The sequence below is a fragment of the Trichomycterus rosablanca genome, chromosome 4 (genome assembly GCF_030014385.1).
Source record: "Trichomycterus rosablanca isolate fTriRos1 chromosome 4, fTriRos1.hap1, whole genome shotgun sequence".
Lineage (NCBI taxonomy): Eukaryota > Metazoa > Chordata > Actinopteri > Siluriformes > Trichomycteridae > Trichomycterus > Trichomycterus rosablanca.
In genome coordinates, this window is record NC_085991.1 from 28,774,789 (window position 1) to 28,802,719 (window position 27,931).

A 27,931-nucleotide genomic window follows, 5' to 3' on the forward strand; every position below is an offset into this window, starting at 1 on the left:
CCGCATTAGTACTCGTCTAGTGCAGGTGAAAAGAAGCATACGTATGCTGCCTACGTGTCGGAGGGGGCGTAGGTTAGCTTAGTTCTCCTCAAATCAGAGCGGGGATCGGCATTAGTGGAGAGGAAGCGTGATGCAATCGGGCAATTTGACACACTAAAAGTCAGGAGAAAAAAGGGGAGAAAATGCATAAGCAAAAGAGGGTATTTTTACAGAGATAGGTAGATTCAATGGTCGAAATTACATTTAGCACACTATTTAGTATAAAAGATGGTATTTGGAATACAGCAGCTTTCCTATGCTCTGTATACATTAACATTTTACATTTACATTTTCAGCATTTAGCAGATGCTTTTATCCAAAGCGAGTTACAGTACAGTGACATCATATTGTCTAAGCAATTGAGGGTTAAGGGCCTTGCTCAAGGACCCAACAGTGGCAACCTGGCAGTGGTGGGGCTTGAACCAGCAACCTTTAGATTACTAGTCCAGTACCTTAACCGCTAGGCCACAACTGTCCCAGTTGTCTCTCTGTCTCTCTGTCTCTCTCTCTCTATACAGCTTGATACAGAGAGTTTCATGCTGATAGGTGAATGTAATTCTCCTTAAACAGTCATTAGTTTTATATTATATATATATATTTTTTTTTTTTACTCTGAATTGCCCAGCAGCAATTCTTCGCCTCTTGTTGCCTGAATCACTGATTGCTCATCGCCCTGTGTTCACATCGCCAGCGTCATCATTTCCTTAGGATGTTTGGTTCCCATAGCACCAAGCAAAAAAAAACAAATGCCATGGCAGTACAGCGTACTTTACTGGCTAGTGTCTATAGAGCATATAGAAAAAACAATATAATCACAAATCAGATACTTTCCCACCCAGTTTTTAACACAAATCAGATGTATTCTTGCTACAATTTAAAATCATGGAAGAAATTCACTTGTCTGTAAATGTCATCCCTGCATAGTGCATCACGGTCTGTGCTGTCAACATGTCGTGACAACAATGTGTTTCTCTTCCATTTCTAGTAGGAACTATTAACTAGGAACCAAAATGCTTTAATGCTTAAATCCTATTGATAATCACCATATTGCTTTGCTCAACCTTTTTGCATTGCTCACTCTGCCCATTTCACATTACTAACATTTGCTCCACCTCCTGCCGCCAGAAATTTCTGACTTTAATTGAAAATGTATGACAGCCGGTCACTTTGTCACGCCGCATTGCTGCTAGTCTAAACATAAGATTAGATAGGGCTGTCCTGGCTGTGGCTAACTTTTCCATGTCCATGGGTAAATCGGCTTCCTGAAAAGTTAATTTGGAAGAAATGCTAGAATCTCAAGTAACTGTCTCCTCTGAAAAAATGCTTATGCATAAAAGGATGCAACATAATGACCTATATAAAAGTAAAATGTGACATAAGAATGCATGTATATTTTCTGCATATTCCAGAGACGGTATGTGCTGATTTTCAGAGTGGATGTCATGAATTGGGGCAGTACGGTGGCTCAGTGGTAGCACTGTCGCCTTACAGCGAGAAGGTCCTGGGTTCGATCCCCAGGTGGGGCGGTCCAGGTCCTTTCTGTGTGAAGTTTGCATGTTCTCCCCTTGTCTGTGTGGGTTTCCTACGGGAGCTCCGGTTTCCTCCCACAGTCCAAAGACATGCAAGGGAGGTGAACTGGAGATACTAAATTGTACATGACTGTGTTTGACATTAAACTTGTGAACTGATGAATCTTGTGTAACCAGTAAGTATAATTTCTGTCATGAATGGAACCAAAGTGTGTAAAACATGACGTTAAAATCCTAATAAATAAATAAATGTCATAAATTGCTGCACAGGTCCAGAAACCAATGTTTGATTTTCAGAGTTTGGGTTTCCTCAGTCCAATTATTCCTGTTTTCTCTCACCTCCCCAAAACACCAGCATGTACTGTATGTTTGATACTCTAAATTGCCACCTGGTGTGAGTAGGTGCAATTAATATGCAATTATTTTAAATAGGTACTTTTCTGTGTACTTTTGTACAAAGAAATATACTAACGAAATAAACCTTAAGGTTCGAGAGAATTAACAAATCACATATTCTTGGTTTTTTTTTTTTATACATATACTGTATATTTATATTTATATTTAGTTTATGCATTTTCTCCCCTTTTTCTCACGACTTTTGTAGCGCGTCCAATTGTCAGATTGCGTCATGCATCCTCTCCGCTAAAGCCGACCCGCTCTGATTTGAGGAGAACGACCCCTCTGACACGTGGGCAGCAGCCATATGCATTTTTTCACCCACACTAGGCGAGTGAACATGCGAATCAGCCTTGTGTACGGAGAGACACACCCTGATCAACGCACTTTATTCCCGCCTCTGTGCAGGCGCCATCAATCAGCCAGCAGAGGTTGTAGTTGCAAGTCACAAGGAGTCCCTATCCGGCTTAATACCCCACCCCTATATGAACAACAGGCCAATCGTTGTTCGTGTGTCCGCTCAGCCCCACATGTTCTTGTTTTAATTGCATTTTACAAAATGTCCTGACTTTTTTTGGAAATGGGGTTTGTACTATGAGTTGACTAGACAGAGTATTTTTATATAAATATGCAAATTTTAGGTAATATGTGATCAATTTCCTAATTATTAACATGTCTGATATTATGAAAGTATGATAGAGCATAATTAAGCACATTGGCTGCTTGATGTTATTTGGGGGGAATGGAAAAATAGCCTAATCAGACATGTGTTTGTCTTTAAATATCCAGCTAATTTTTTGGCAGGAAAGCACTATTATAAAGCTATTGATCTGTAATGCATGGACATGTTTAAACATTTGTGGGTAACTTGTTTGAAGTATAACAATACTTTTATTTGCTCTTGATACAATTGGTACTGAGTACTGAGTTTACTATTCAGTTTTCTCTTAAAGTTTGAGTATGTAAAAGTAAATATAAATTATTTTAAATATATTTTACTTCACTACAAGAACAGGAGGATGTAGTGCATGTTACAGTATGTGGTAAAAGATTCACATGTTAAATGAGACCTCTGTTGGTGAAATAGAGTAATTGCAGTTGATGAAATGAAAGATTTATTTATTGAACCTGATAATCGTTAATCCTCACAGTGCAGTGTCTCTTTTTTGCATTTTGATGCATCATGTTACACCCAGGGGCGTAACTACCAGGGGGCAGGGAAGGCAGGTGCACTGGGGCCCATGGCGGGAGGAGGGGGGTGGGTTTGGGGCCTCCACGACTCTACCCCATTGGCTGCACTTGCCAGGTCGTTATTATTATATTACAATATGTGAGTGACATTCAGCTCAGCCAATCAGAATGCAGCACCCGGTTTATACATGTGCGTTCGGACGTTCTGCAGTTAGTTAGTTTTGTATATGAGACTCGCCGTATGGCTCCAGCATTGAACCCAATAGGTAGTTCAGGTGCTGGAGCTAGGCAGTCTAAAGTGTTGTAACACTCATTGAAATCCTGACTAAACAGTTAAAGTGAACTCTACCTTGTCGTGGGCCTTTATTCACCCACCTCCACCATCGCACACAGCAAAAGTCCCGTAGCATCCCCGCCAGACGAGCAGCACTCGCAACGGCTAGGTGAGCCGACCCTCTACAGTAGCAAGTGGCTAATGCTAGCGGTAAAGTGCGCCGATAACAAAAGTAAAAACACGACAATATTTCCGTTAAGTAAAATATTACAATAACTAAAAGACAATGAAATATCAGAATACATGTAATCAAAATATACAGTGAGTGCACAGCAAGGGATTATGGGAATCTGTGTAACCTGCTTATCTATATAATATAAAATAAATATATGAGATTTGTTGAGGGGGCCCAAAAAATTTTTTTGCACTGGGGCCCATGAGCTCCTAGTTACGCCACTGGTTACGCCTCCAGTAATCTGAGTGAATGTGTGCATGTTCATGTTTTCCTGGACCCACACTGATTTTATTTCCATCTTCTGATTAATGAAGAGAAGCTGTGTGTATATTTTCCTAATTTGTTCAAAAATGATCTAAAATTATCCATACAAAAAGTAAGTAAATAATATAATCTGTACACCAATGTACTTGACGCTGCGAGTAGTCTGCTGGCATTTCTGTATGAAGCATCCGTTGCTGGGAATGGCTAGAACATGTAGTAGGGGTCAGCCATCAGCCAAGGCCACTTTTGATTAGTTACTGACCTTGTGAGTTTAGAGAACAAAGCACCGCCATTCCTGAAGTGCTGGACTTTCTCCCAGCATCCGTCAACAATTAGCAAATCCAGAAGGTATTTCAAAACAACCAGGAGAATGTGCCTTCCAGCAGATTGGATAAGAGACATTAACTGTTGTGGGGCATCCAAATCCGCCCGCGTTGTAATTGTGAGTCATGTTCGACTTACTTTCACAAGGTTGTTGGAGGGAGTATGTGGAAAACCTTGTCTCATTTAGTTATAATTATCTACATGATTTATGGCTGCTAGACCCAATAGGTTATTATAATCAAAGCTCAAAAAGTTTTTATTGGTAAAAAGAATTAGTTTCTTTGGCAGCATGTTGGCACAGCTGGTCATTTTGATGCCACGTATTTGAATCGGGTTTCCATCAATTTGTTTCCTTTCATTTACCAAAAACACACTGGGAGGTGTGACTGCTTTAAACTACCCATAACTATGGGCCTAAATTTGTGAATGATTGTGATACTTTGTACTGATTGGTACCCTGTCCAGTGTGTACCGCCGTCTTGCAACCAGTGTTTCCAGGATAGGTTGCAGAATCATCATTATCCATTAAAACTAATATTGTCGGCCGCTCAGGTGGCGCAGCGGTAAAAGAAACGTGCTGCAACCAGAGCTGGATTTCGAGGGTGCGTCGTTTCGAATCCAGCTCTGCCTTCTCCGGTCGAGGCTGGGCGGCTATATGAACAACGATTGGCATGTTGTTCAGGTGGGGGGGCGGGATTTGAGACCGGACGGGATACTCTCTCAGGACTGGGGCGGTTGCGCCCTCTGCTGGCTGGTCGGTGGCGCCTGCATGGAGACGGGAGGGGGTGCGGTGGAGTGTGTGATCCTCCGTGCACGGTGCTCTGCCGAGCTGCACTCGTCAAGTGTGGGTGATAAGACGGTTGATTGGCTGTGCACGTGTCGGAGGAGGTGTGGAACGGCCTCGTCAGCCCTGACCAGGAGCAGGGACCGGCATTAGTGAGAGGACGATTGATGGGATGAAATTGGACGCGCTAAATTATTTAATAAAAAAAAATTAAATAAATTAAAAAAAAACTAAAAAAAAAACTAATATTGTCAGTAATGTGTTTATGTTTAATAACGGTGGCATTTTTGTTTTACAGGTAGTTGTATGAATAGCCCTGCTGCCAGTAACACCTCGTCCTGTTCAAAAAACCTACCCCACTCTTGTCATGGACAATACTGCCGCCACAGGTACAACCCTGTTACTACATGGAGCAGGGTGACGCTCCCAGTCGTTGACTTCACACGTGTTGTAGTTAAATACCTGATGTCATAGGAGAGGGGAACACATTACAGGGGCCAAATTTATTGCTAACACACAGCAAGCAAAAGAAAATAATAAATAAAAAAGATTAATAATGACTTGAATAATTATTTAAATTTAATGCAAATGTCAACCATAGCAATTTATACTAACATTAATTTATTTATCACACCTAGACAGAAACCAAATTATCACAGGACAACACACACATTTATTCACTTACATCTATCACTCGCCTTCTTGTCATCTCCAATTCCCCACTGCTTAATTCTGATTCCTTTTGTGCATGTAGGACTCCTATGCGTGTCTGTGTGGGAGCTCCAGTTTCCTCCCACAGTCCAAAAACATGCAGTCAGTTTAATTGGAGACACTGAATTGCCCTGAAGGTGGATGGGTGTGTGTATATGTGTGTCTGCCCTGCAATGGACTGGACCCCATCCAGGGTGTTAGTGTGCCTTGCGCCCATTGAAAAGCTGGGATAGACTCCAGCACCCCCGCGCACGAACAGAATAGAATAGAATACCATTATTTGTCATATATACATATACACATGTATAGTACAACAAAATTCTTTCTTCACATATCCTAGCTTATTTGGAAGCTGGGGTTAGAGCAGAGGGTCAGCCATTGTACAGTGCCCCTGGAGCAGGGAGGGTTAAGGGCCTTGCTCAAGGGCCCAACAGTGGCTGTATGGCAGAGCTGGGATTCGAACTCTCAACCTTTGAGTTGATAGCCCAAAGCTCTACCCACTAGGCTACCACTGAAGAAACCCCTCATCTACCAGCCCACATTGGGACTGTTTCCAGCCAATGTAAATAATGTGCTGAACAACTTTTACATTGCTACCATGGTTCAACATATGTAGAACCAAAAAAAAAAACACAGTGTCAAAAACTAAAAATGGTATTTGTGTTTTTATTTAAGATAGAGGAGGCAAAAATTCTTTCATATTTGTTGTTGATCAGTTTCAATATTATTGTTCTTTCCCCATTAGCCTAAACTTGTTTTACTGGAATCAACTACCTTAGAGAGTTGGTAAGGTGGAATTCAAGATAGCAGACTTAACTCAAAGGACCTTAATTAAAGGTCATGGAATCAGGTTTTACTGAACTTACCTCTCCTTAGACTTATATCAAGCTGCCTGTCTAGTCAGGACAGTCATTGCCTTCCTGTGGAAGCAACCAAATACTCGATTTTCATTAATGTATGAGATCTGTGTGTGTGTGTGAGTGAGTGAAAGTAAAATTCCATGCGGTTGTGGTGTATATTCCTAGCATAGTTTATAGTAATAACTTTACCACTTGTCTCAACATTCTGCTATCTTTCTAACCACCTTCCCTCATCTTTCTTCAGGTGGCAGGTGTCCTCATGGTCATCTTGCTCTGTAAGCTGTGGTAGTGGAATACAGACACGCAATGTGACTTGTATAGGAGCTGCAGATGAAGAAATGAACTGTATAGGTGTTGGTAGAAGGCCATTAGAAACCAGGGCCTGTAATACCAAACCCTGTACTAGCTGGGTGACAACATTGTGGAGCCCTGTGAGTAAAATATCATGCAAGTAGTCATAACTTTATCATGTGATGATGAATAAAAAGAATAACTAACTATAGAGGAACTAAGACGTTTGGGGAGATTTGCCAGTTAAACTACAGTATAATAATGACAGTGTATTATATTTTTTTTCTCTTTGCCTAACTGGCTATAATTTTGGCAGTCTTAGGTTTTACTTTGTTGTGTTTTTAAATTTATTTTTTTAATTTGAAATTTATACTAATTTTCAGAGAAAATCAAGGCAATACATTTTCTTGATAATAATTTCTAGGTTAAAATGTAATATTACAATTAAATCATGTAATAATGAAAAAAGAAAATAAAAAGTGAAATTATATATGTGTTGGCAAGTTGTAAATATAAACATACTCCAAAAAGTTGGACAGCAGCATGTTTACCACTGTGTTACATCACCTTTCCTATGAATTACACTTTTTTTTAATTATTTGGAAACTGAGAGCACTAATTGTTGCAGTTTTGTTAGTGAAATTTTGCCCATTCTTGTGTAATACAAGACATCAGTTGTTTAACACTCTGGTCACCATTGTCTGATTCTCCTCTCCATAATGCGCCATAAACCAAGTCGTCTAGCCATCACAATTTGGCCCTTGTCAAACTTGCTCAAATCCTTACGCTCGCCCATTTTTCCTGCTTCTAACACATCAACTTTGAGGATAAAACGTTCTCTTGCTGCCTAATATATCCCACCCACTAACAGGTGCCGTGATGAAGGGATAGTCAGTGTTATTCACTTCACCTGTCAGTGATCATAATGTTATGCCTGGTCGGTGTATGTCCTTATTAAATAATACCAATAATTGAAAGAGATTATTTTAAAAGAAGAAGAGGTAAAAAATCCAGAATGAATCAAGAAGCAATAAAAATTACATTTAGCTCAAGAGTATGACTGTCTTGTGATATATTTGATGATACAAATTATGTCCTTTCTGCAGTGCCATGGAAAGTGTGTTGGCTCAGGTCAGGCACTGCAATACAGAAATGTCTTCTGCCAGGATAAGAACGGCACCACAGTCGCCCACCGTTTCTGCAACAATCAATCCAGGCAAGATATTTTCAGATGTTGCCATTATATACAGTATATTGTATATATTTCACAATTAATCAACCCCTACATAATATTAATTAATTCATTCATTCATTGTCTATTTTACCACCACTTTATTCTGGTCAGGATCACGGTTGATACACAGTATTGTTGGTCTTAAAACCTTCTGTCTTAATGACCTTTCTGTATAAAAGTTTAGTTACAACATGAGTAAACCATTGGAAACTCAACAACACTTAATTTGCTTCAGCAGTGATTTCCTATATAAACACCACCTAGAGGTTTGTTTAAGGTGTACTGTAACCATGGTGAAAACTAAGAAGCTGCCACAAAAGCAGACAGTTGCTTAGTTTACTATTTTAATCAATAGCAATAAACCTTTATTAATTGCTGGTTATTGGTTAATAGTTAAATCACTGATATATATATATCGGTCTTCAAGTAATTGTTGCAAAGCATTTTTGGCCCCTAATGTATATGTAATATGCTTTGTATAAAAAGTCCATCTTTATTGAACACATTATTCATATGTGAACCCTTGTATTTATATATGTATGATAGAAACTGTTATTTAGTGTTGCATAACATTGATGGACAGATTGCCACAGTGATGGACAGCTTTTGCCTAAACAAGAATGAAGGAACTGGAAAAGATCATAAGATGTGAAGATATGTCTCTTTAAACAAAGATCAGAATTTTCCAGACAATAAAAAGCAGGACAGAAATAATATTAATGCCTTTAAACTTATGTGCTGGCAAACTGTTTTGGGTGTAGCTTGGACAGCAAAAAAGGCCGACCAACGGATCTCTGACCAAATCGAACCTAACCTGTCACTCAAAGCCCAGAACTGAACTGAAGCTTTCTTATTTTGGACACATTATGAGAAAAACCAATTAATTGGAAAAGACAATTGTGCTTGGAGGAGTTTAAGATAAAAAGGAAGAGGATAGCCGCTCAGGTGGCGCAGCGGTAAAGACACGCGCTGCAAACAGGGCTGGATCTCGAAAGTGCGTCGTTTCGAATCCAGCTCTGCCTTCACCGGTCGAGGCTGGGCGGCTATATGAACAACGATTGGCCTGTTGTTCAGGTGGGGGGGGGGCGGGATTTGAGACCGGAGGGGATGCTCTCTCAGGACTGGGGCGGTTGCGCCCTCTGCTGGCTGGTTGGTGGCGCCTGCATGGAGACGGGAGGGGGTGCGGCGGAGTGTGTGATCCTCCATGCACAGTACTCTGCCACGCTGCACTCGTCAAGTGTGGGTGATAAGACGGTCGACTGGCTGTGCACGTGTCAGAGGAGGCGTGGAACGGCCTCGTCAGCCCTGACCAGGAGCAGGGACCGGCATTAGTGAGAGGATGATTGACGGGATGAAATTGGACGCGCTAAAACAAAAAAAAATAAAATAGCATTGCACCTCTCTCCCTCTTGTAGACCTCATGTAGATCTCAATCAACCCAGAAATTTAGTTCACATAAATTTTTCAGCCTGGATTGTTAATGAATGTTTAAAGACATCAAATGTTTACATTTTAATTTAATTAGTTTGGGCAAAACTCATGACTTGGATAAGGATCAGACCACATGTTATGAATAATTAATGCAGAAATGAATGCAGTGTACCAAAAACTGAAATTGCTGAAATTACTGAAATTGCCAAACAAAAGCTTTTTTTTTCCTTCTTTTAGACCCATCTCACATCGAAACTGCACCACAGAGGCCTGTGTTCTGCAATGGCGCATTGGGCCATGGACACTGTGCACCGCCACCTGCGGTCGCCATGGTTTTCAGTCAAGACATGTTGCATGCTTGCACCAGCGTACTGGAAAGCCAGCTCAAGAGTTTCACTGTGCCTGGAGGCCTCGACCTGCAAGCTGGCAGCGATGCAACATTCAACCTTGTGGTAAAGGTACAAAAGACAGTAATGTTGTAAATCAAGTTATCCACCTGCAGGCACTTGCAGTGTTTTTAAACAACAATGTGTGTGACACCCATTCAATAGTGTCATATTTCCCCTTTCAATGAATGACTGGTGCAAACACCCAGATTTACATACAGAATTGGTTGCCAAAGAATGTACTAGATGCGTCCCATCCTTATTAAACTCATATACCATCTACTGGAGCTTAGGATCTTAATTAAGTTTGGTCAGACCAATATATGAAAACTGTCAGTTAAACAAGCAGTGGACCCAACACAAATATACAATGCACCTTTTTGGGGAGAAACATCCTCCTGCTAACTGTGAGTAGATGAGAAACTTACCATCTAGGTCCATGAGATGCTCTAAAACCTGACACATCATATTGACAAATACGGATAAAGCACTATATATTAAATGTAAAACTAAAACTAGGCAGCATACTGGTACTGCAGGTGGTGTGGGCACCACACACAATTCTAATTTGTTTACATTTCTCCGGCTTGTCTTATTATAGATAAGGCCCTAGCTAATTCACAGCCATGAAATTCAAAATGTAAGGTTTGTGTTTAGCGATTTAACATTTTTCATTCATGTCACATTTAAGTGCCTCACGTTTACTGGTTCATTTGCAATATGAGGCAGTCCTAGTGTAACAGACTTTTCTGTGGTGTAGTGTGTTCACAATAATGTGTCTGTACGCGTATTGAGTGCATTTTGTCCCTTTGAGGATTCCATAATCAACGGAAAAGTGTGCTTCTCTACACACGTGATCATCTCTCTGTAGTCTGTGCTGCGCCTCAAAAGAACAAACCAGTAAAGTATTATGCTTCCGATAGTTTGTCTATGTCCAGTTTATTTTTTTCTTTATAGGCTCAGCAAACTCTAAAGATGCTTGGTTACACAAGCAATCCTACAGCAATTAAGTTAGCAATCGGTTAGTCAAAATGTCCATTATGTCAAAGTCTAAAGCAGATAAAAACATGACTTAGTTTGTAAAACTCCCAACTAATTCTGTGGACGCACTCAAAACACAGACAAGAATTTTAGAACATGAAGCCTTGCATTGTCGCTGGATGTTCTATGTTTACATTCAACTATTAATGTAGGCTGTGCTGTGTATTGTAGCTTCCATTTATACTATCATTATTAGTGTAATTTAATGACTGCCATGAAATGTGGTACTTTTTTTTTTTTTAATCTGTGAAATCTATGATTTTTGAACAACAAGGTCCATGAAATTAAGCATTTTCCTGTGAATTTAGTAGGGCCCTATAGACATTCTAAAACGCTTTACTCGACCACAGTCCTACACTCTAATGCAAACATGTTGGACTTCCCTAATAGCTAAATGGAAGGCATTTCAGTGCACTGTTGTTACTACCCAGTGAGTCTTTGTCATTTTTTTTCTTTTAACAGGCGAATGCAGAGACAGCAGCAGGTACTGTGAGAAGGTCCGACAGCTGGAACTATGCTCTTTACCCCAGTTTAAAGCACGGTGCTGCCGGTCCTGCCGAGACACCTGAGACTCTAGCCAAAACAGAAACTAATAAAGACTAATCCAGACACAAAGGACCATTCTTAAACCCACCACACAACCCAAAACATGATGTGTCTCAAGTGTCAAGGTGTGTAATGGGTTAGGGGTGAACAGATGTCTGAGACTGGCAGTGATTCAGTCTATTACTCAACCCTGTGATAAGGGTGCATGAGGAACAGACTGGATGCAAACTGTAACTAATGAACATTGATCGTAATTTGACTTCAGTGAAGGCTTTGATTTAAATGTGCTTTTGTTTTCTTTTCTTGGTTTTGCATTAAGTGCCTTTCTGACAGTCCAGAGAGATGTGAGATATTTTGAAATTCACTGGATTACACATTTTAGATTCCATCTTCATAAAACCACAATGGCCTTTACTTACAAGGAAATGTCTACAGGGGTTTGCTAGAGCCTAGGATCTCAGCTGTGTTCAGACAGTTTGAAAATATGTTAGCCAATTTGGCCACAACATATAAGCCCAAGCACAAGTTTTAATATTGTTTTGCACAGTGACAGTGGAAACACAATATGTCCCTACAGTATGTTACCTAAGCCTGTATAAACTGAATCATCTATAATATTTTTTTACCAATTTAAGCAAATTTTTTAGTTAGAATAATTTTTTTTATTAAAAATAAAAATCTGTCATTTGTTTAAATAACTTTAAGTGTTTTGGCTGACCAGCTTGGTATTGTATGTATTTCGTAAATATTAACAAACTTAGTATTTGATGCTTGCAACACAAAAGGATGGGAAAATTAAATGAAGATAAAATTATATAAAATATCTGTCTTCTATTGAAAATGTTTGGTACAGCGACCATGGACTGTAGCTGAAGTTTCGTATTAAACAAGAATGGATTAAAATTCCACTGCAACAATTGCAAGTGTTCTCAGTTTCTTAATAGGCAAGATGGTGGAACACAGGGGTGAACATGACTCTGTCCCAACTTTATTGGAGTATGTTGCAGATATCAAATTCTAAATCTGTTTATACTAACACAATACAATTAGTTGGTCAGTAAAAACATTGGAAATCTTTTCTATAAACTTTTGTCAGTTAAATAAAGAATTAACAAATTACAGATTTAAATTAAAATTACAATTTAAATTGAAAAACTGCAGAATGTAGGTGTTCTCTTTAAAAAAAAAAAAAGCCAAGTGTTATTAACTTGGCAGCACTGGCACCTGTGCACAAAGTGAGGTCCATAAAGACATAGTTTGACAAGTTAGGTGTGGAGGAACTCCAGTGACAAGCACAAAGCCGAGACCCCAAACTTGTTCGACATCCCATTGCAAAACTAGTAACATTAATATGAAGTTGGGCTCCTGTTTGCAACTATACAAGTATTAACTTTTCTACAAAGAGTTACACAAGATTGTGTCTGTGGGAATTTGTGCCAGTGCAATTAAAAGGGCATTTATTATGTCGGGCACTAATGTCGTAATGTGGTTAAGGTCAGACCACTGGAGTACCTCCACATCATGGTGAAAAAGAAAAGAGCCTTTACCAAACTGTCTTGACAATGTTGGAAGAATATACTTTATTTTATGTTACTGATATTATAAATAGCTAAAAATGGGTGTGGCAGAAACCTCAAAACTCAAGCACTAACAGGTATGACTACATACTTTTGGCCCGATAGATACTATATTACAAAAATTGTGAGTCTATTGCAAGTAACGCAGAACATTTATTCAGTAATGTAAGTGGTGCTATAATGTTATTTAACTTTGTAGCATTGCCTTCTCATTCCGTATTAGTAATTATGATTGTTTAAGACTTTTGTGTCTATACAAACAGGTCTAATTGGTCTGCACCTCTTAAAAAGTACAATAGTCTTTTCTATTTGTTCAGTCAGATATAATCCAATATCCACCAAAACCTGGTCTCCTATAAATTATATCATAATGGAACATGTTTTACATTGTGTACAGTAAATTGAGCTTTCCTATTTGAGCTGACAGCTGCAAGAATGATCATTTTAAAGTAGCAAAAGTGTTTCGGAGGGGACGGAAGTGTCTGTTTCAACCATTTTGTCATTAAAAAACAAATGCAGAAAGTCAAATTCCATGCTTTCATACATACATGTATTTCATAAGTGTTTGTCTTTATTTTAAACTTTTTACATTGGTACAACTTTAATACCTTAATGCACTTTTTTACATACTGCAGCTTTTTGTATGGTTAAAAAGTCAAAACATAATTGGATTTCTTTTATTGTAGTCATCTTATATTTCAGTGGCCCAGTATTAAAATCTGTAATTAAAACCATAAACAGAAACTCTATAGTTTGCACAATTGCCATGGCCATTTAAATATGGCTTTATAGTTTTTTATTGGTTGGATTTATTTTTGTGTTGTATTTTTATCAATTGTAATCATTGGTTTGTGCTTATTTTTGTCCAAGATTTAACCACTTCAAAATAGTGTAGCTATGTTTCCCTTCCTAAAGCAGTGTTACTGTTAGGTATTGTGTGTAAAACTAAGAAAATCATAAAATCATGTGCATAAAATATTCAGGTGAAATACTGAAGACTTTTAGTAATGAGTAATGAGTTGTTTATACCGTTTAACATTTTTAGCATGGTCCCTAAAAACTAAGCCTTTAAATGAGACATTTTAAAATGATCACTCATGTGCTGAACATACTGCTGGAAATACTTTTTTTAAAGGAGTACAAGTGTTTTTCTTTTCTTTTGTACATTACTAGGCTGTATTGATAGAACTATTTATTACTTTGTTTGATTTGTACAAGTGCAATTGTTCTGTAAATGTATTCAGCTGTCAAGGCACTTCTCTGGTCTAATCAATTCTGTGCATGCAAGTGTCCAATCCTATTTCTTATTCACCATCTTTCATTGCTGATAACAGGTCAACTTTAAAATTAAATGTGTTTGATTATTTTACTGTTGTGAATGTGTATTGGATTTGGTACAGACAGGTTCAGTATTCATGGCGGTATTCATGGTAGTATTCATGATTTATTAGAATATAACTTATTTTTTATCTCCACAACACAATGCATTACAACATTCTACTACAGTACACAGTGCCCCAGTAAATACAACATAATACTACTACAGTGTGCAGTATGTGAAAATTAGCACTTTGTATTTTACACAGATATGTGAATTTCATGGTACTCAGTAAAAAAATTTCTGCAAACTATTTTGCAATCTTCTATCTATCTATCTATCTATCTATCTATCTATCTATCTATCTATCTATCTATCTATCTATCTATCTATCTATCTATACAGATTTTATTGTAAGTTTTAGCTCTTTTTCCTCCCTCTGTATCACATATCACACATATAGGAACAGCAAACAATGCATCAGTAATTCCCATTCATTTAACTTCTGTTTCCAGTTCTACTTTACTGTTGACAAAATGTTGGATTAATTTTGGAAATTTACTAGCAGAAAATAGTAAACTGTATGTCTCCTGAAAAAATCATAGACTGGGTTAACCACTTGTAAATATAACTTTGTTTACCATTCAAGCACATTTTCCCAGCCAGAAAAAAAGTATTTGCTAGTTTATAAGACCTTTTAAACTTAGCATTAAGCTGTCACAGGCAGGTAAGAATGAAGTAGCTTTACACATATCAGACAAAACATCAGGACCGCCCCCAAAAATGTGCATGGCATTGATTAACCATAACAGTTGTGCATGTCATGATTAAAGATATATTAATGTTAGTTACTCATACGAAATATGTTGTGTGTGTGACTTGATAATGGCCAGATGACTGGGTTAAAATATCTCTGAAAATCGCTGGTAGCCATGATCTGAAAGGGACAGGTTTTTGGGTGGCCACATTGTCTTTTTGATGCCAGATGACACTAAGGCAAGGTGTCTGATATGGACTAACAAAATGCTACTGTGGCTTAAAATGCAAAAAAAAAAAACATTTATGCAGTTATTTTATAGAACTATCTCAGCAAACACAAATATGTGGTCACAATGTTACGAACATTTATTTTATTATTGCCAATGTTGTATTAATGTATGTAAAAGTCAAAATGAAACATTTCAACTCTAGTTATCTATTTTGTGACCTGCAATGTTTTACTATGTGTCAGTCATGTAGAGAATAGAACAAACAGGCATTTTTGTCCTGAAAGTACCAATAAGTAAAACTGTCCTACATACATTTATTACCATAGGTCCTTAGTGGGTAGCACTGTCGCCTAACAGCAAGAAGCTCCTGGGTTTGATAACCAGGTGGGGCGGTCCGGGTCCTTTCTGTGTGGAGTTTGCAAGTTCTCCTCATGTCTGCGTGGGTTACCTCCCACAGTCCAAAGACATTCAAGTGAGGTGAATTGGAGATAGAAAATTGTCCATGACTGTGTTTGATATTAAACTTGTGAGCTGATTAATCTTGTGTATGAGTAACTACCGTTCCTGTCATGAATGTAACCAAAGTGTAAAACATGACGTTAAAATCCTAATAAATAAATTAATAACCATACACCGATAATCCATAACATTAAAACCACCTCCTTGTTTCTACACTCATTGTCCAGTTTATCAGCTCCACTTACCATATAGGAGCACTTTGTAGTTCTACAATTACTGACTGTAGTCCATCTGTTTCTCTGCATGCTTTGTTAGCCCCCTTTCATGCTGTTCTTCAATTATCAGGACTCTCCCAGGACCACCATAGAGCAGGTATTATTTAGGTGGTGGATCATTCTCAGCACTGCAGTGACACCGACATGTTGGTGGTGCGTTAGTGTGTGTTGTGCTGGTATGAGTAGATAAGACACAGCAGCGCTGATGGAGTTTTCAAACACCTCACTGTCACTGCTGGACTGAGAACAGTCCACCAACCAAAAATTCAGCCAACAGCGCCCTGTGGACAGCGTCCTGTGCCCACTGAAGGAGATCTAGAAGATGACCAACTCAAACAGCAGCAATAGATGAGCGATCGTCTCTGACATTGCATCTACCAACTAGACAGTGAGTGGACACAGTATTTAAAAACTGTCTGATCCACTCATACCAGCACAACACACACTAACACACCACCACCATGTCAGTGTCACTGCAGTGCTGAGAATGATCCACCACTTAAATAATACCTACTCTGTGGTGGTCCTGTGGGGGTCCTGACCATTAAAGAACAGGGTGAAAGCAGGGTATAAAGGTATGTAGACAAACAGATGGACTACAGTCAATAATTCTAGAACTATAAAGAGCTTCAATATGTAAGTGGAGCTGATAAAATGGACAGTGAGTGTAGGAACAAGGAGGTGGTTTTAATGTAATGGCTATCACCATAGCCATTGTATAGACAATAACGTGTTATGCAAATGTATAACTTTTGACTCACCTGAACCTGAAATCTAAAAAAAAAAAAAAAAAACACTAAAAAACCAAACTAACAACATGTATGATTTTTGCTGAATAGATTCCTGACCTTTATCTGTTGTGTAATTACCCCAGGCATCGAGTCTGGATGTTAATCGATACTGTCTAGTGTCATTTTCCGCCTATTTGAAAGTGAAACTATCCCAATACAGTCTGGAATCTTATTACAATATTAATAATAATTGTCTTACTGAACCACAGTTAAACGTGTGTTTGGCTAAAACGTATTTCAGGAGAATTAGTGAGTAGGTTTTACCCTGTCAGTGCAGAAACTCTAACTTCCTGTTTAGTTTCTGTTCATCTGAATGTCATCATCTCTCCGACTGACTCATCGGCTACAGAGCGACAGTAAACAGAGCGCTGGTGAGAGCATTAAATAAACAACGTTCATCACATGGATTTATTCTGACCCATATCACAGGAATTTTAACTATAATCGGTTCACTTCTGGATGGTTCAACACTTCTGTAATGACATTATCGGCGACAACCGAACCCTGCCTTCAAATGCTCAGGGACCTCCGTGTTGTTTTGGTGGACAAGCTTGAGTGGCACATTGATCCGCTAATAGATTTACTAATTGCTCAAAGGATCCTAAGTAGAGATGATCAAGAAGAGATCTTGTACGAGAAGGGACCACGTGGAAAGGTCCGCAAAGTGCTTGATATACTGGAGGGGAAGGGTGAAGAGGCAGCTAAAATCTTTCTATCTGCCAGCAGTCACCTTGGTGAGCCAAACTTTAAGGCTGGTGATCAGTCTCTCAACCACTCATCAGGTAAATTACTAAATGACACTTAAAATATTTTAACAATATTGTAGCGTCAGTGGGAGGAGCCGTGGTATCCAGGCTTACCGTCAGCGTGTATCCCAGTGTGGGAGACTGGGTGGCTGCGGTGAGAGCTGGATAGGTAGCTTATGTGTTTGTCTGTTGTATGAATGTATGTGTGTATGTCTGAGTGTATGTCCTAAACCACTGAGAGAACTGCCAAGGGCAGCTCACTCGAGGCCCCGACGCTCGCCTTCCTGCTCGCCGGCGCCACAATATGTTTACCACAAAGCATCATTTTAATATACAAAAGAATCAACAGTTTTGCTTAATCTAAAACAGTGGGTCTCATATATATATATATATATATATATATATCAGTTTTCATTTTATATATATCAAGTTTTATTTTATATATATCAAGTTTTATTTTATATATATTAGTTTTTTGAGTTTTATTCCATATATATAATTTCCATTCCATATATATCAGGTTTTTTAAATATATATATATATATATATATATATATATATATATATATATATACAGTGGGGCCAAAAAGTATTTAGTCAGCCACTGATTGTGCAAGTTCTCCTACTTAGAAAGATGAGAGAGGTCTGTAATTTTCATCATAGGTACACTTCAACTATGAGAGAAAAAATGAGAAAAAAAAAATCCAGGAAATCACATTGTAGGATTTTTAAAGAATTTATTTGTAAATTATGGTGGAAAATAAGTATTTGGTCAATAACAAACAAGCAAGATTTCTGGCTCTCACAGACCTGTAACTTCTTCTTTAAGAACTTCTTAAGATCATTGACAAGCTCCTCCCGTGTAATTCTGGGCTGACCTCACCTTTCTCAGAATTATTCTTACCCCACCAGGTGAGATCTTGCATGGAGCTCCAGAGTAAGGGTGATTGACTGTGATCTTGTATTTCTTCTATTTTCGAATTATCGCACCAACAGTGGTCTCTTTCTCACCAAGCTTCTTGCTGATGGTCTTGTAGCCCATTCCAGCCTTGTGCAGGTCTACAATCTTGTCCCTGATGTCCTTTGATAGCTCTTTGGTCTTGCCCATGGTGGTCGAGAGATTTGAACAGAAGAAACTGATTCTGTGACAGGACTCTTTTATACAGGGACAGGACTAATTTGTGTGCCTCATGGGCACATAACCGGTCTGTGGGGGTCAGAATTCTTGCTGGTTGGTAGGGGATCAAATACTTATTTCCCTTAATTAAATACAAATTAATTTATAACTTTTATTTAATGTTTTTTTTCTGGATTTTTTGTTGATATTCTGTCTCTCTCTGTTAAAATAAACCTTCCATAAAAATTATAGACTGTTCAAGTCTTTGTAAGGGGGTAAACTTACAAAATCAGCAGGGGATCAAATACTTATTTCCCCCACTGTATATATATATATATATATATATATATATGTATATATACCAAATAGCCATAACATTAAAACCATCTCTTTGTTTCTACACTCACTGTCTGTTTTATCAGCTCCACTTACCTAATAGGAGCACTTTGTAGTTCTACAGTTACTGAGTGTTGTCCATCTGTTTCACTACATACTTTGTTAGCCACCTTTCATGCTGTTCTCTGACTTTACATCTACAAGGTCGACCAACTAGGTAGGAGTGTCTAATAGAGTGGACAGTGAGGGACACGGTATTTAAAAACTCCAGCAGCTCTCATACCAGCACAACAAAAACCATGTCAGTGTCACTGCAGTGCTGAGAATGATGTAAAGAAATAGATGGGTTACAGTCAGTAATTGTACAGATTCCTGTATGGCATATAATAATATTCCACATTGCTTTACCTTAACATGTTTTAAGGTATGTTTGGATCATATCAAAATTGTCTGGTGAGACAGTCCTACAATTCATAAACAAATAAAGCAAAAATGAAATGTTAAAATGGTACGCACGGTGGCTAAGTGGGTAGCACTGTCGCCTCACAGTACGAAGGTCCTGGGTTTGATTCCCAGGTGGGGCATGTTCTCCCCGTGTCAGCGTTTGCATGTTTTCTCTGTGTACCTGTGGCTTTCCTCTGGGCGCTTTGGTTTCCTCCCACAAGTTTAAAGACATGCAGTAAGGCCAATTGGAGCTACTAAAATTGCCCTCAGTGTGATTGTACCCCAATCAGCCACAACATTAAAACCACCTCCTTGTTTCTACACTCACTGTCCATATTATCAGCTCCACTTACCATGTAGAAGCACTTTGTAGTTCTACAATTATTGACTGTAGTCCATCTATGTCTCTACATACCTTTTTAGCCTGCTTTCACCCTGTTCTTTAATGGTCAGGACCCCCACGGGACATCCACAGAGCAGGTATTATTTAGGTGGTGGGTCATTCTCAGCACTGCAGTGACAATGACATGGTGGTGGTGTGTTAGTGTGTGTTGTGCTGGTATGAGTGGATCAGACACAGCAGCAGCGCTGCTGGAGTATTTAAATACTGTGTCCACTCACTGTCCACTCTATTAGACTCCTACCTAGTTGGTCCACCTTGTAGGTGTAAAGTCAGAGACGATCGCTCATCTATTGCTGCTGTTTGAGTTTGTCATTTTCTAGACCTTCATCGGTTGTCACAGGGCGCTGCCCACGGGGCGCTGTTGGCTGGATATATTTTTGGTTGGTGGACTATTCTCAGTCTAGCAATGACAGTGAGGTGTTTAAAAACTCCAGCAGCATTGCTGTGTCTTATCCACTTATACCAGCACAACACACACAAACACACAACCACCATGTCATTGTCACTGCAGTGCTGAAAATGATCCCCCCAAATAATACCTACTCTGTGCTGGTCCTGTGGGGGGTCCTGACCATTGAAGAACAGGGTGAAAGCAGGCTAAAAAGTATGTAGAGAAACAGATGGACTACAGTCAGTAAATGTAGAGCTACAAAGTGCTTCTATATGGTAAGTGGAGCTGATAAAATGGGGCAGTGAATGTAGAAACAAGGAGGTGCTCATAATGTTATGCCTCATTGGTGTATGTATTTATGTGTCTTCCCTGTGAAGTACTGGCGACCTATTTTGGGTGTTTCCAGCCTTTCTCCAAATGAATCAAATGTCATGTGTGTAAATACTGTATGTTGGATGGCCTTTAAAATTACACAATACTACACCCTTGTGGACTCGGTAACTCACACTTATCCTTGAGTATGCAAGTCGAGTGAGGTCTAAAAATGTGGATTGGTAGAAAAGTATGTTTTAAAGTTTTATGTCTGTAAATAAATTAATACGTAATACTTTTATTCGTACATTCTTACTTTTGGTTTACATGTGTACTGAAACGCAGTACTAATAGCTTTGTGTCTAATATAGAAAAATAATTAATTAAATCCAGGCATTAAGATAAGACTCTAAAGCTTTTGGAGTTTAGTCAGTTTACAACATTGATTTGACTCAATTTAGTAATGTTGTGGTACGGATAAGTCAATAATTTATTTAGTCATTTTAAAATAACCGTGTTATCTTGTTAAGGATCACGTGTGTTCCAACCCAAACAGAAAAATAGCATGAACTGGGCGGTGGTTTATCATAGTGCACAACACATACACCCCATTTAGTCCCTTACTCATGCCTGAGGGTACATTAGAAGAGTCAATTCACTGTATGCTCAAGTTTTTTGGGAGGTAGGAGTTAAAGCCACACAGCCCTTGTGTGTGCCATTCAAAACCTTGGGAAATTATGCATATAGCCCATTTTCACCTCTCTCTCTCTCTCTCTCTATGCTTCCTCTCCACTGGTGCCCCCTGATTGAGAAGAGCGAACTGACACACATCCCCTCCGATACGTGAGCAGTAGCTGACTGCATTTTTTCACCTGCACCAGCCGAGTTCATATGCGAATCAGCCCTGTGCACGGAGAGCCACACCCTGATCAGCATTATTCCTCTACTCTGTGCAGACGCCATCAACCAGCCAGCAGAGGTCATAATTGCATCAGTTATGAGGTCCCTATCCGGCTCCCTAACCCTGTATGAAAAATAACCATACATATAGCCGCCCAGCCCAGCCGGATGGCAGAGCTGAGATTCGATACAATATATTATAATATATTAGTAACTGTTTTTTTGTAATTGACATATTTCAGATTGTGATGTGTAGTGACTTTGCATTTTATTGTGTTTCAGAATATCACAAGATAATAGAAAAGCATAAAGCTGTCCTAAAACGCAGAAGTGAAAGTATGCTCTACTATAACACCCGACATGGAGAAAAGATCTCGTTTTCTGACCATTATGTCAATTTGTTGATTGTCCGAGGCCACCACAGTTTGGAGATCAAGAGGCATGAGGTACTAACTTTTGGACAGCAACGCATTTTCCTTCAACAAAAAGCAACAGAGCAGAGACTGATCAAACCAGCACAGCTGTTTTCTAGTGAAACTGGAATAAAGCCAAGGAAGAAGATTCTGGTGACTGGAGTGGCCGGTATTGGCAAAACAGTCCTGGTCCAAAAAATCCTTTGTGATTTTAGCAATGGAAGGGAGCATCAGTCCTTTGACTTTATTATCCACTTGACTTTCAGAGACTTGAATCTTGTCAGCAAGCCTGTAAGCCTTCGAGAATTGATTCAGCGTAAGAATGGACATCTTGCTAAACATCTGGACACAATTGCTGAAAATGACACTAAACTACTAATCATACTCGATGGCTTTGATGAATTTAAGCACTACAGAGGTTGTGATGTGGATAATTTTTTAACTGACCTTGATGAACAGGGGGAGGTGGTTGAAGTGTTCTCCAGCTTAATGTTAGGTGAACTTCTCCCAGGAGCTTCTGTGCTGGTTACCAGCCGGCCTATGGCTGTCAGCTACATACCTGTTGAAACCATTGACTGTTTTGTCATCATCACTGGATTCTCCACTGTCGAGATTCGTGACTTCTTCCAGCGTTTCTTCCAGGATGAATGCTTGGCTTCTAAGATGTTTGACATCGTGGCAGCAAATGAGCTAATGCTTACTCTGTGCTACATACCAGCCTTTTGCCATATTGTGTGTAGCATTCTGAAGGAAAGCAAGGGTCTATACACGTCCAGCCCTAAGACAATGACAGACATTTATGTGCAGTACCTTCTGGCACTGGTCACATCACATGCAAAAAATCGGGTTGACTCATTTAACGATGGATGTAGCATGAAGCATCAAGAACAACTACAAGAAATCCTAATAAAGCTTGGAAGACTGGCATATAAAAAACTAATAAGTCAAGAAACTCTGTTTTATAGTGCCACTGATGAAATAGTTAACAGTGGCATTGTGAGCGCCTTTCTAGACAAGATGTCCGTTCAGGAGCCAGGCTGCACAGAAGACGTTTATTCCTTCACACATCTCACAATTCAGGAATTTTTTGCCGCACTTTATTGCGCCATGGTAGATGCACCCTTGTCAGAGTTATTAGGTTCTGGTACCGAATATAGCATCACAAGTATGCCAGGTAACATGGATCTGTTTACCAGATTTCTTTCCGGCCTCCTCTCAGATAGGAACCAAACATTGCTTTCAAGGAACATTGGGTTTAAAAAGCAGGAGGATAAAATGCAGTCCTTCCGGCAGAGGCTTGTATCCGATACTCAAACGGTATGCAGCAATGGAGCTTACATCCTGACACACTTGCACTGTGTTTTAGAGCAACAGAATGCTCTACTGTTTAAAGATTTCACCTTACAAAGTCTGCGCATCAATCTGAGTGATGTCACACTCTCTACTATGGACTACAATGCTGTCAAATACTTCCTCAATGGAATCCAGCTGACTATATCAGAACTGGACTTGACTGGAACAAACATCAGTGCTGAAGCTCTTAGAGATCTACAGCCATACCTTCTCCGGTGTGAAAAGATATGGTGAGTAAGTGTTATTATAGTTTTTAATTGTTGAGTTTACAGTTTTTAGATACACTGATCAGACATAACATTAAAACCACCTCCTTGTTTCTACACTCACTGTCCATTTAATCAGCTCCACTTACCATATAGAAGCACTTTGTAGTTCTACAATTACTGACTGTAGTCCATCTGTTTCTCTGCATGCTTTGTTAGCCTCCTTTCATGCTGTTCTTCAATGGTCAGAACCTCCACAGGACCACTACAGAGCAGGTATTATTTAGGTGGTGGATCATTCTCAGCACTGCAGTGACACTGACATGGTGGTGGTGTGTTAGTGTGTGTTGTGCTGGTATGAGTGGATCAGACACAGCAGCGCTGCTGGAGTATTTAAATACCGTGTCCATCAGCATTGCTATGTCTTATCCACTCATACCAACACAACACACACTAACACACCACCACCATGTCCTTGTCATTGGAAGAATGATCCACCACCCAAATAATACCTACTCTGTGGTGGTCCTGGGAGAGTTCTGACCATTGAAGAACTGGATGAAAGCAGGATAAAAAAGCATTTAGAGAAACAGATGGACTACAGTCAGTAATTGTAGAACTACAAAGTGCTTCTATATGGTAAGTGGAGCTGATAAAAGACACGGGAGAACATGCAAACTCCACACAGAAAGAACCTGGACCGCCCCGCCTGGGGATCGAACCCAGGACCTTATTAGAAGCACATTTGAAATAATTATTTACATTGTAGCAGTCAGGAACTTAAAGGAAACAATCAGAATATGCTAATGCCAATGTTTAACAGTAGCACTTGCTTACTAGGCTGCTGCAACACCTGAGCACATGTAGAAATACCCTTTTTATTACAAATGTATATATTCCAACAACTACATTTTTTACAATATTTGAGACTGAATTGCTGTGTGATTGCGTTTATGTGTATTTTATGGCTTCTTCCATCAGTATATAGTGTCTGCATATTTTTGGTCATGTAGTATATATGAGTTACTATGAACTTTATGAATAGAACAGGGATTAAAGTTAAAATAAACAGAGACACAAGTACTGATATCTCATCTGTCACAGGCTGGGTGAAAATAGTTTGGACATGGAAGAAATTAAGGTCATTGCTAATGTAGTGGAAGAATCTGACATGTTAAGAGAACTTGGGTATGTGCAACAGTTATACTATTATAATATTCATTATTCAAAGGTTTCTAGCTCTCAGTATTAAAAAAAAGGAACGACTTAATCTTATTTAAACAGTTTAGGATGGACAGACATTGGGGACGAGGAACTCTTCCTGCTAACGGAAGCCATTAAAATCAAACAAACCTTAACGGATCTCTGGTGAGTGGATAAATCTTTTTTGACAACTGAGAAAAAGTATTTCCTCTTTTAAATATATTTATGGTCAGGGACACACACTTCTTCACACACATGGTAAAAATGGGTAAAAGGGCATGAAAAAATTTCTTTAATTAGTTTAGTCTCACAACGACCAAAAAAGCCTCTAAACAAGAGCATTTATTATTATTCTTTATTTACTTTTGCATTTTTACCATTTCATTGTCCCAGTTTGGGGCCTTTCCTCTCTCAGACATGGCCATTACTGTTACGTGGTTGTTACTGTTAGGAGCCTGACCAAGCCAGTGGTACTGCTGAGAAGCTGCAGTGATGGACTCACATATTAGCCTGCTGCGCCACCCTTGCACATCTGTCAATTGTTGCATTTAGTGCTTTGTGCAGCTGGTCTTTGCCAACATAACTCCTGAATACAGAATTTCTTAAGATTTTCCTAAGTCATTTTAAGTTGAAATTTCTCCTCAGTTCACCTCATAGGTTTTAATTGGGTTTAGGTCATGAGACTGGGATGGCCAATGTAAAAGCTCATATCTCTGCTTAATAAACCATTTTGTAAGGATTAAATATTGTCCAGCTGAAAGACTCAACAACAACTTCGTTTTAGCTTATTGACAAAAACGGGCAAATTTTTAACAAGCTCTCTGAAGGAAAAGATGCTCTAGGAAATTAAAAATCATACTTAATGCTGGGAATTAAGTTCTTTTCTGTATATTATTTCTCATTTGATTGTCTTAAATTTTGCATTTGAAAGATGATTACAATCACATATTATTTGCCTGTTTTTTTTTTACTGTGCCTAGGATGGAAGGAAACAATATAACGTTTGAAGGCCTGTCACCATTAAGTGTCTTGACACCATTTCCTCTGGAGAGAGTCGTGTAAGTAATGAATGGTAAAGTCATCATTTATGGATTCTTACAGTGGAATTACAAAGCAGCAATAATTATGAAATACAAACCTCAGTTTCAGTGAAGTTGGGAACTGTACAAAGCAAGTTTAAATACAAAGCAGGAATTTATAACTGACTTTTAAGACAAACATTTTGTTTTACTGTATTCTTATTATTATTTGTGGACACAAATATTCATTTATAACATATTTTTCAGCTATTATGTTTTGCTACTAGTCCTGTAAGGCCGGCTGCATCCCGAACTGACACCCTATGTCTGACTTTGTGTGTAACTCTACCATTTAAAATGTTCTAATAATGCATACTATTTAGTACAGTAGTGTGCGCTTTTGAGACACCTCAATTTTGAGCTGCCTCAAAAAAATGATGTGACAAGGCACCAAGGGCAACAAGGTGGCGCAGCTGGATATTCCGCTAGCACACCAGCGCCAAGATTGTGAACTCCTCGGTTCGAAACTCGGCATTGCCACGGGTCGGCTGGACACCATCTAGTGGGCATAATTGGCAGTGCCTGCAGTAGACACGTTTCTGACCGGACTATGTGGGTGGGGTCTTCAAACGCTGTGTAAGGACCCTGATTAGCAGATAGAGAGATGCCTGTGCAGAGCGCATGGGTGAAAAAGGGTTCCGCTAAGGACTCTGTATCCACCTTGTCTGCAATCGGGGATCCCCCAGCAGCGAAAGACAAATTGACTATGCTAAATTGGGAGAAAAATAAAATCATCAAGAAACACAGATTGGTTTAAACTATTTAAATTAGGATTGATCCTGCCCTAATGAGCCTTGGTTCACATGCACCATTAAATCAACATAATTAGATTATTTAGGGTTTAATCTCACCAGGGTTAAGGTCTGGCCCCTCAAGATCACTTTGCTACTGAACTTGCATTTCTTACTTAGTCTTAAAGTTTTAAAGACCTGCTATTAGAACCATTTACTTGGTGGTCTGGGTCACATGTACGTGATTAGTTACAGCCTAACTAAATTAAACAGTAATTTCAGACATGTTTTGAGCACACATCGAATCAATATAACCATCTTGCTCGTAACTGTAATTTGTGTTTTTCTTTAGTGCCATTTGGAACAATGTAAGTGATGAAGAAGTAAAGCATCTTAACCAGCTCTGTCCCAATCAGTGCTTCACGGCGTCTTTCACAGAAAATAGAATGTGGGAGGAATGGGCTAAATGGGTTTTTCAAAGATGTGAGGTCAGTAGCAGTGAGAAGCTGGTGACCATCCTGCACAAAGTATGTGACATATCTGTTTCCACTCTGGAAAGCCCCTGGGCCAAGACCTTCTATTGTAGCCTGACACAACTGGTAAAGGCTCGAATCGAGCAATGTTTAGACGAGGATGTACGACGGAAACTGGAAAAATTTGAGGCACTTCTAACTGTATAGTAATTATTTTACTCATGAGATTAAGCAGTTCCTCACTATTTTGTAAACAAGAAAAGAGTGTAGAGCTGTTTTATGTCCTTGGATTACACAGGAGTCATGGTGCTGGTTTAGTGATGGTACTGCACAGCAGAGGTCTGCTTTAAGCAGATTTTCAGCCTCTGCCTGCTCTCACACCTTTATTTATTCTATATTTAATCTGCTTAAGGTCAAGTTCTGCACCCAGTTGCAGGACTCTTACACAAATTCATTTAGAAAATGAGCAAATGTCTGAGGTATCTTTAGTTAGATCTGCTGATAATGTCATTAATATGACAATGGAGTCCAGCACTGACTTGACAGCAAAGGAGCCAGTAAAATGTGTAGGATGTGGAATTGCCAATTTTTTTATTATTCTATTGTTTCATTTATTTCATGTTTACTACTGCCAATCCATCACAGGGCCTCAACCACAACACTTCCAAAACATAGCCAAACTTATCTGTGTGTAGATGCCTGACTTACCTGAGAGCATCACTATGGTTTCAAATCCTGGATCTTAGCTGTAGTGGTCCACTGGGCCACCTGAGCGCACCTTAACCTTTAAATTTGAGTTTACTTAAGTTTTAATTAAATAAAGTGCTGAGTAACAAAAATAAGATAAAGTTCAGCATTAGTCACAATTACCCTAATAGA

General features: G+C 39.0%; 2 protein-coding genes across 2 annotated transcripts in view; both read left to right on the plus strand.

The window, feature by feature from the left end:
• The window catches only part of LOC134312294 (ADAMTS-like protein 1), a 239,367-nt gene extending 227,709 nt beyond the window's left edge, over positions 1–11,658 (plus strand). Inside the window, exons 22-26 of the mRNA XM_062994128.1 lie at positions 5,335–5,425; positions 6,852–7,038; positions 8,005–8,114; positions 9,801–10,021; positions 11,453–11,658. Coding sequence (XP_062850198.1) covers positions 5,335–5,425; positions 6,852–7,038; positions 8,005–8,114; positions 9,801–10,021; positions 11,453–11,559 — 716 coding nt within the window. The 3' untranslated portion in view covers positions 11,560–11,658. The remainder of the gene's footprint in view (positions 1–5,334; positions 5,426–6,851; positions 7,039–8,004; positions 8,115–9,800; positions 10,022–11,452) is intronic.
• A 5,765-nt stretch (positions 11,659–17,423) lies between these two features.
• LOC134311907 (NACHT, LRR and PYD domains-containing protein 1 homolog) lies at positions 17,424–27,427 on the plus strand. The gene is made up of 6 exons (XM_062993556.1): positions 17,424–17,700; positions 21,877–23,590; positions 24,671–24,754; positions 24,851–24,934; positions 25,750–25,827; positions 26,932–27,427. Exons 1-6 carry the CDS (start codon positions 17,424–17,426, stop codon positions 27,257–27,259), a joined length of 2,565 nt encoding a protein of 854 aa, XP_062849626.1. The 3' UTR covers positions 27,260–27,427.
• Positions 27,428–27,931: the final 504 nt, after the last annotated feature.

Coding starts and splice junctions, on each gene's coding strand:
- LOC134311907 (XM_062993556.1), top strand. CDS start 17,424: ATGACATTATCGGCGACAACCGAACCCTGCCTTCAAATGCTCAGGGAC. Junction 17,701..21,876: donor TGAGCCAAACTTTAAGGCTG/GTGATCAGTCTC, acceptor ATTGTGTTTCAG/AATATCACAAGATAATAGAA. Junction 25,828..26,931: donor TTTCCTCTGGAGAGAGTCGT/GTAAGTAATGAA, acceptor GTTTTTCTTTAG/TGCCATTTGGAACAATGTAA.